Source organism: Phalangium opilio, unplaced genomic scaffold, assembly GCF_054372755.1.
Source record: "Phalangium opilio isolate 3A_F unplaced genomic scaffold, DU_Popi_V2 ptg000217l_1, whole genome shotgun sequence".
Classification (NCBI taxonomy): domain Eukaryota; kingdom Metazoa; phylum Arthropoda; class Arachnida; order Opiliones; family Phalangiidae; genus Phalangium; species Phalangium opilio.
In genome coordinates, this window is record NW_028324218.1 from 11,817,811 (window position 1) to 11,827,738 (window position 9,928).

The 9,928-nt window shown below is 35.6% G+C and overlaps 1 protein-coding gene across 1 annotated transcript; it reads right to left on the bottom strand.

Moving 5' to 3' along the window:
* Nucleotides 1–273: 273 nt before the first annotated feature.
* LOC149616322 (uncharacterized) lies at nt 274–1,040 on the bottom strand. Its single transcript, XM_089856182.1, has 4 exons — nt 1,011–1,040; nt 800–889; nt 534–741; nt 274–479 (listed from the first exon to the last, which is right to left on the bottom strand). The coding sequence occupies exons 1-4, from the start codon at nt 1,038–1,040 to the stop codon at nt 274–276; spliced, it is 534 nt and encodes a 177-aa protein (XP_089712308.1).
* Nucleotides 1,041–9,928: the final 8,888 nt, after the last annotated feature.

Genomic DNA, 9,928 nt, shown 5'->3' on the forward strand with positions numbered 1-9,928 from the left:
ACGAGCCTCTTTTAGGTGTAACTATGTCTGCACCAGTTGAAAACGCACGCTCAACTGGTACTGAAGTTCCGGGAATGGCCAAGTAGTCACAAGCCATTCTGGCTACCTTCTTGTAGTCCTCTTCGTGTTTCTAGAATAAACACAATCAAAAAACGTAATCGGAATAATGAACTAAATACTGTAGGGCAAAATGTCTTTACTTTCCACCATTCCAAAACGCTTGTAAAAGGCGGTGCCAGGTCAGCGCTTAAATACTTGTTCATTTCGGATCCCTTAGCTTGTTTCTTTGAGCGCTAAGAGGTCATCATCTGCGACAATATCTTCTGATGTTCTAGCTGCGTTGCTCTCGTTACCGTCATCAGGTCCCGATTCTTCGTAGAACGAAGAAAACACGTTGATAACGGTGGTTTTTATTTGTTTACAAACGTCTTTGCTATATCGTTCTTTAAAGACATCTAGCTTAAGCGATGGATTCAGTACTAAATGGACATTATTATGATTTTCATTAACACAAAGAGAGGGATGTTACATGCCCATGCTAATCCAATAAACCTCGGTTTCCATGAGGGTGTGGTACTTTTCTAATTTATTTAGAGCCGCGGCGCAGATTTGCTTCATAAGACTCTGACTTTGTCTAATGGTGACATTGAGTTTTTTCAATAAGCACCCATAGATGGGCATTACTAGCGCAAGTGTGGGATAACGCGTACCCGATACGTGATTGGTGGCCGTTTGAAAATCCTAATTGAATATAACTTATAGGGACACTTCACGGAAAAATTCCTAATAATACGTGTACCTTCAAAATGTTTAGCAGTTCTTCTATACGATTCCAGTCAGAGTCCAAAAGTACGAAGTTCTGAAATTCCTTTTCCGAGTTCATGAGGGCCTGTAAAGACTTAAAACCATAGTTTAGTTGAGACACATAACTATTCCTGGCGTAAACTACATGTAATGAAATCGGTATCATATAGACAAGTTATAAAGTTTTTCTAATCTAAAATATTTACCTGTCGTAGTTGATAAGCGCGGTTGAGCATATGATATGTGGAATTCCACCGCGTTTTAACGTCCAAAGTAAGATTAAGATCTGGTAAACTGTGTGTCTTGTTGAACTCCGCCAGTTTTTCCCTTCTTCATGTTGACATGCGAATTTTCGATACCACAGTTCTTATCTGCCGTAACATAACTATAAATAACTAAGATAAGTTTATGCTTTTCACCTCTCTGAGGTACCTTGGCTACACATTGTCCTATGCTGCAATCACTTTCGATGTTGTCATACTCATGGATCTGCTCTGATTCATCGTCATACTTGGAATTAACCTTGAGATCTTTCAGCATATCTTGCACGGCTATGTTTAGAATATGAGCGAAACAACGCACGCGGTTCTTGCCAGTAAACCTAAACGACCTGTCTTTAGATCTCATCTCGAACTCAGAGGTGAAGGTATCATTGTTAGCCGCATTATCCATACTTATCGCTAATACCTTACAACACAATAAATGCAATCTCACATAATCACATTACTTTTAGTAATATTAACAGAACCATTACCTTTGACACTCCACGATCGTCAAGAAGTTTAAGAAACGCATCCGATAGGTTTCTTCCATCGTGTTTCCCGGGAAAGTGCATTAATCCCAAAAGAATTTCTCTGGGTCCCCAATTTTCGTCAATCCAGTGAGCTGTTACGCCAATAAAAGGCCATCCATTGCTCGATGTCCAACAATCGTGTGTGAACGATATTTGACCTTGAACGCTCTGTGTAAAAGAAAGATTTGCTTAGCATAATCATTGTCACAAATTGTGATATAATCGCACTACCTTCACTACGGTTCGAACATTCTCCGCTTCTGATACATAGGACAGCATTACATCGTTTTTAACTGATGTTGAGGAAGCTGGTATGATATCCTTTAGCAAATGGCTATTATGGGTTAGTTTACGAGTGAAGGCATTAAAACTCTTCAACCATAGTAAATGGTTGGTTGGTTAAAACCATCCATTTAAGAAGTTCCTGTCTCGCACCGACCACCGAAAACTCCTGCAGACGTATCCAAAATATAAAAGCCTACTACAATTTTGTAACAATACTCTTACCTCAACGGGTGTATATAAGGGTACCGACTTGCGCGTGGTGTTTAAGAAGAAATCTCCCGGAAGTTTATCAAGGTGTTTATTAATTAGGTGTGCCTTCATATTTCCGGTACTTTGATTAGATTTTCCACCGTACACGTACTTCCCTCTAAGCAAATTAACGATAGATCGTTTATTTCTTATCAAAACTATATTAACATCCTAGTCCTATTCCAATTACCACATAACCGAGCTAAATTAATATTTTAAAGAATAGATAGATGCTAGAACTAATTATATTATTTGAAGTTTTAAAACATTTAATGCTTACCTATCAAAGTGCAAACATTTCTCATATTTCATTGATGTTATTATACCATCTAGTGCAGTCTTATCTTCGCTCACCATAACGTAATGTTTCCATATTACGCTTCTTGACCTTAGATCTTGGCATTCCATTACCGTACTGTTCGCCATTTCTTCGTCCATTAATTCTAATCACGAGGCGCTATTTGCTTATATAGCGCTTGACCTATATTTTTTATTATAATCCCGACGACGTTTTTCAGCGCGGAAATTACGCGTGTTGGTCTAAATATCGTAGGTGAAAATGGTAAATAGACCATTATTTGGCTTTAAAACATCCGATAGGAGAATACTATATAACTAATAAGCGTATTGTAGTAATTTTGTCTAATGCGTATGTTGAGGGAATAACCCCCCACGATTGTCTTATTGTTGGTAAAGTAGAGGAGTGCTTAAACTCGATACATACACTTGGGTGATATGTATCTTGGCTTGGGGTATTTTGTCCTCAACATGAAATAGGGATCTTGTTTGGGGATTTTGTCCATCTTGGTTCATGGGGGTATTGCCCGGGGGATTTTGTCCATCTTGGTTCATGGGGGTATTGCCCGGGGGATTTTGTCCATCTTGGCTCATGGGGTATTATGTCGTACATTCTGAACAAGCACATGGCTGAGGATATACGTGTTTTCAATGGCTTATACAGAAGTTAAGGCATCATCAGATATCTGTCAGTTATCTGAAATATCCTTCGATCAGTTTAAGAAATTCAGATCACTATCGGATAAACAGTTATCTGGTGTTCTTTATGGTTCAGATACTTCCATCTGAATATATTTTATGCTATAATCAGATAATCTGATATCTGATATAATAAAAGTTTTCACTCGGATCAGGTAATATAACTGGTATCTGAGATGCTGTTGGAAGCACTACTTAATTCTAGTTAAATCGTTTTAAGAAACTTCACTCCTAAAATCATTTTAAACATGGCTATTGTTGACGTTTGAACTCAAGCGTAAGCCTCTTTAACAATTTTGGGAAATTTAGGGTATATAAGGCGACTGATTCACAATAATTGATAAGAAAACCCGCAATGACCCTGCAAAGCATTTGAAACGCGCCTGCAATGATCCTGCAAAGTGTCTGGAACGCGCCTGCAATGATCCGAAACACGACTGTAATGACCCTGCAAAGTATCTGAAATTCAACTGCAATTATCCTACAAAGTATCTAAAACGCGCCTGCAATTATCCTACAAAGTATCTGAAACGCATCTGCAATTATCCCACAAAGAATCTGAAATGCACCTGCAATTATCCTACAAAGTATCTGAAACGCGGCTGCAATGACCCTGCAAAGTATCTGAAACGCGGCTGCAATGATCCTACAAAGTATCTGAAACGCACCTGCAATTATCCTACAATGTATATGAAAAGAGCCTGCAATTATCCTACAATGTATATGAAAAGAGCCTGCAATTAATCTAAAAAGTATCTGAAACGCGCCTTCAATTATCCTACAAAGTATCTGAAATACGCCTACAATGATCCTAAAAAGTATCTGAAACGCGCCTGCAATGATCCAAAAAAGTATATGAAAAGCGCCTGCAATTATCCTACAAAGTATCTGAAATGCTCCAGCAATTACCCTACAAAGAATCTGAAATGCGGCTGCAATGATCCTAAAAATTATCTGAAACGCACCTGCAATGATCCTACAAAGTATCTGAAACGCGGCTGCAATGACCCTGCAAAGTATCTGAAACGCGGCTGCAATGACCCTGCAAAGTATCTGAAACGCGGCTGCAATGATCCTACAAAGTATCTGAAACGCACCTGCAATTATCCTACAATGTATATGAAAAGAGCCTGCAATTAATCTAAAAAGTATCTGAAACGCGCCTTCAATTATCCTACAAAGTATCTGAAATACGCCTACAATGATCCTAAAAAGTATCTGAAACGCGCCTGCAATGATCCAAAAAAGTTTATGAAAAGCGCCTGCAATTATCCTACAAAGTATCTGAAATGCTCCAGCAATTTCCCTACAAAGAATCTGAAATGCGGCTGCAATGAACCTAAAAATTATCTGAAAAGCACCTGCAATGATCCTACAAAGCATCTGAAACGCGCCTTTAATAATTCTAAAAAGTAGCTGAAACGCGCCTGCAATTTTCCTACAAAGTATATGAAAAGCCCCTGCAATTATCCTAAAAAGTATCTGAAACGCGCCTGCAATTATCCTATAATATATCTGAAAAGCACCTGCCATTATCCTAAAAAGTATCTGAAAAGCACCTGCAATAATCGTACAAATTACTATTCTTCTACTAATTATAAAAGGGCAGGGGGTTACGCGATTGGTCGGATGTCCTTATTTAAAATTATCCTTTAAATCTGAACCTAATTTGAATTTTAAAATCATTCGGAAATATTTCCTGAATGTTTGACTATGCAGACTGGTCTTGAAATTGGTAGAAGAATCGATAAAAAAATCACTTGATTTTCTACTTCACCCTCCCTTTAAATATTTTTTTCAATAGGTTTATGAAGAGTCATAAAAAACTGAATGACCTTGACTGTTCCAAAATTCACACCCCCTTCCCTTCTCCTTTGCTAAAGAGGGCTCGGTTTTACAGTGGAAGGGGGCGTTTTCGGCCAATAGTTTTTTCTCTATCGATAGGGCAAATTTTGGCGTACGAGTCGCACCTGAACCGGAGATCTGAGACAAATTACCGCGAGGTGCCCTTCTTCAGTATTGCTACACAAGAGAGGGGAGTCCCAAACCCCGCTTTTGGTTACTTCCTAGGCTAATTTAATGGACTTCTGATAATATAATACAGAAGCTCCGTAGTAGTATATAAATAAGAGAACGGGATGGGTATGAATTTGCCATAGAGATAACATGGGGTATGATACCCTATGGGAAAATTAACATTGGGTATGAAAATTCGACGGTCTCAAATTTTTCCGAAGCGGCTTTTTTGTGCACCTTGGACGGCATGGAGAGTACGTAAGTTTTACGGTAAAATGAGAATAGAGCGGGACGGGTTAGTAATAACATTGAGGGAAAATTAACATTGGGCATGAAAATTCGTCGGCCTCGAATGTTTCCGAAGCGGCTGTTTTGTGCACCTTGGAAGGCACGGAGAGTACGTAAGTTTCACGGTAAAATGAGAAAAGAGCGAGACGGGTTAGTAATAGCATCGATGGTATAATTTTGACTCGATTTCTCTGAATTGGCTCTCTTGGACGGCAAGGAGAGGACGTAAATTTTACGGTTAAAAAAAAGAGAGAGATAGCTCTAGTTTCGTTACGATGAGAGAACTCGAGGTTTGGAATTTCATAAATTGTTTATGCGTGCATTTCACCCATACGAGACAGTTGTCTGCGGCGGTGGTGTTTTTTTTTTAAATTAGATAAATCGGATTATAGGAGTGAAGAAAATTAAGTTAAATTTTGACGGTCTTTGAACAAATCGCGTACGGTTGGATATAAGAGATGGGGAAAGTTGGGTATACGTACAGAGTGATAGAAGAAACATGAGGCATGGATGAGGGATATACCCTATGGAATATTACCATAGGTATATACATATTATATGGATTATAGTATTTTTAAGGTACAGTTTTCAAATAATTTCTTGTTTAGCCGAGCATAGAAACGGTTTAAAAAATAAGAAATACTTTTGTGCTCTTCAAAAATGTATCCTATTCTCCACGTGGATTTATAAACATCAAGATTATGTAAATTCTTTATTGGTAAATGAATAAGTTTTGCCACCTCATAGTACGGTACAGGCCGTCAAAGGTATTACGGAGGGTCCGTACACAAATCGACGAGGGGGATTGGATTCTTACCGTTTCAGAGTACGGGGGAAGACCGAATTAATTGTTCGACAATTATATGCCTAATCATCGATGCTTCCCAGGGATATTACGGGAGTCTGGTTTCGAGACAGAGCGACGAGTTCTCAAATTTCCCTTCCGAGAGAGAGGAGAACGTTTTTAGTATAAAAGAGCGCGCATTATAAATTCTCCATAGGGATTGTACATACAACATTGACTATAGGGTATATAATTTTTCTGAACCAGGTAAAAAGGGGATTGTTTTTAATTTCACCGATCCAAGGGTACGGGAGAGGCCGACTAAATATTACGGTTAGTGCATACCTCGGAGTCGATGGAGGATTCAAATATGGATTAATTTTTACCGGTTCTATAGTAAATCTTGGTATAATTATAAATTATCCATACCAGTTGTACAGTATACATATAGGGTTTATGATTCAGAAGTTTATGCGTGACTTTCACCCATACGAGGCAGTTGTCTACGGTGGTGTGTTTTTTTTTTAATTAAGAAAAGAAAATCGGATTATAGGAGAGAAGAAAAAGATTATGTTTTTGGCGTGATGCAAAATTAAGCTAAATTTTGAAGGTCTTTGAACAAATCGCGTACGGTGGGGTATAAGAGATTTGAAAAGTTGGGCATACGTATAGGGTGTTAGAAGAAACATGAGGCATGGATGAGGGATATACCCTATGGAGTATTAAGAGAGATGTATACAACTTTTAACATGGATAATACATGCCTATGGATTATAGTATTATTAAGGTACAGTTTTCAAGGAAGATCTACAGTATATCTATAAGCTATATTTCTTAAAAACGAATTGCGTGATGTAAAATTAAGTTATAGCATGACGGTCTTTGAGCAAATCGGGTACGGCGGGGTATAAGAGATCGGGAAAGTTGGGTGATAGAACGAACATGGATCATGGATGAGGGATATACCCTATGGAATATATCGAGTGGTATATACACCCTTTAGAATATAACATGGATGGATATTATTAAGTTATAGTTTTCAAGGAAAATATACGGTATATCTATAAGCTATATGTTTCAAGTTACGAATATAATGGGTGTTACTACCCATTTAATTTCATTCTTTATTCGTATCTGGTTTCGCACACATTTTGGAAAACGGCATATAATATGGCTGAAAATGTTGTCAAATACTAAATTCAATTAAAAGGTGCGGTTGGATGATATTTTCATTGAAAATTACTGTTAAATAACTAATTTCAATAAGAAATTCTGCTTTTAAAATAAAATTTGGTTGAAACTATTGTAAAATTATTAAAACGTGTTGTTAAATAAGTAAAAATTATATAAAAGTGTTGTTAAATTAGCAAAAAATAGATAATTGTTAATAAATTACTATAAATTATGGTTTAAAGTTTCGATAAATGAGAAAAATATGGTTACATGTGCAAACAAATGATTTAAATGTGGTTGAAAATTTCGTTAAATGACTAAAATACGCTAAAACATGAATGAAAATGTCGTTAAATGGCTTTAATATAAAAGGAAACGATGTTAAATGACTGAAGAGCGGTTTGAAGTGTAGTTAATTTACTGAAGTGCGGCTTAAAGTGTTGATAAATGCCTAAAAAGTGGTAGAAAGTGTTAATAAATGAATAAAAAAGTGGTTTAAAGCTACGTTGAATTACGATAATATGATAGAAAATTATGTTAAAGGACCGAAAAGCTGTTTGAAGTGTTGTCAAATGACAAATAAAAGTGCTAGGATGTGTCGTTAAATGAATTAAAGTTAAACATGAAAGACAAGGCTTTAAATTCCTCGATATCCAAACATATATGAAGGATGCTATGGGACCAGAATGAATACGAATTGGACGAACTAATTAGAATCGTCCCAAGCATATCGGAAACAGGGGCTAGAAAAACAAGTATATCATTCCGAATATTTTGGAAAAACAATTATAAACTTCGAAGACTTAGGCTGCCCCAAGTACAAAGACTTGTCTTATCACGGTTCAGATTGGGTGGAAATATCACTCTGATAATAAATTGTGCATTATTCAAGCGCACAAATTGAAACTATGGAATGTGTAATATTTATCCCACGAAATAATCAGGGTGCGATGTTATTATCTGATATATATTAGGCCATTTGGCCAACATTTTCTCCCAAGCCTCAAGAGGAAGCGAAAATTCTTTAAGGTTATTCTTATTAATGTTTTATGAGGTCCATCACCACATGATATCCAATAAGGCCTACAATTATTTTGCGGAATTTTTTTTAACTATGTCTAACCTCGATTGTCTAAACGTATAAGACTTTTATCAATATAATATGGTTGAAAACTTTTTGAAATACTAAATTAAATTAAAAGGTGCGGTTGGAGGACATTTTCATTAAAAATTTCTGTTAAATAACTAATTTCAATAAGACGTTCTGCTTTTTGAACAAAACGTGGTTGGAACTGTTGAAAATTATTAAAATGTGTTTTTAAAAAAGGAAAATTATTAAAATGTGTTGTTAAATAAGTTAAAATTAGATAATTTTTGATAAATTACTATAATATATGGTTGAAAGTTTCGATAAATGACAAAAAGATGGTTGCATGTGCTAATAAATGATTTAAATGTGGTTGAAAGTGTCGTTAAGAAACTAAAAAGAAGTTAAAATTTCGTTAAATGACAAAACCCTGAATGAAAATGTCGTTAAATGCCTATAATATGTTAGAAAATGATGTTAAGTGACTGAAAAGCGGTTTTGAGTGTTGTTAAATGAATAAAAAGTGGTTGAACGTGTCGTTAAATGAATAAAAAGTGGTTGAACGTGTCGTTAAATGAATAAAAAGTGGTTGAACGTGTCGTTAAATGAATAAAAAGTGGTTGAACGTGTCGTTAAATGAATAAAAAGTGGTTGAACGTGTCGTTAAATGAATAAAAAGTGGTTGAACGTGTCGTTAAATGACTATAATATATAATAGAAAACGATGTTGAATGACTGAAAAGCGCCTTGAAGCGTAGTTAAATTACTGAAAATATTTGAAAATGACTAAGAAATGGTTGAAAGTGTTGATAAATGATTAAAAAGTGGTTCAAATCTTCGTTAAATGACTATAATATGATAGAAAATTTATATTAAAGGACCGAAAAGCTGCCTGAAGTGCTGTCAAATGACAAAAATTGCTAGAAAAAGTTGTTAAATGACTAAAAACAGGTTGAAAGTTTTGTTAAATTAATAAAATGGTGATGAAATTGTTGATGAATGCCTAAAAAAGTGGTTGAAGGTTTCGTAGAGTGACTAAAATATGAATGAAAATGTCGTTAAATGACTGTAATATAATAGAATACGATATTAAATGACTGAAAATCGGTATGAAGTGTAGTAAAATTACTGAAATGTAGTTGAAAGTCTTGATAATTGACTAAAAAGTGGGTGAAAGTGATGATAAATGACTAAAAAGTTGTTCAAAGCCTCGTTAAATGACTATAATGTGATCGAAAATTATTTTAAAGGAATGAAAAGTTGTTTGTAGTGTTGTCAAATGACAAAAAAAGTGCTAGGAAGTGTCGTTAAATGACTATAATATAAAATAAAACGATGGTAAATGACTGAAAAGCGGTTTAGCGTAGTTAAATTACTGAAAAGCTGTTGAAAATGTTGATAAATAACTAAAAAGTGGTTTAAAGTGTTGATAAATGACTAAAAAAGTAAAACG

Bases quoted from the DNA above. Each gene is read 5' to 3' on its own strand.
- LOC149616322 (XM_089856182.1), bottom strand. From the start codon at position 1,040: ATGCTCAACCGCGCTTATCAACTACGACAG. The intron at 890-1,010 runs GTAAATATTTTA...AAGTCTTTACAG, and splicing joins GCGCTTATCAACTACGACAG to GCCCTCATGAACTCGGAAAA. The intron at 742-799 runs GTACACGTATTA...ATATTCAATTAG, and splicing joins AACTGCTAAACATTTTGAAG to GATTTTCAAACGGCCACCAA.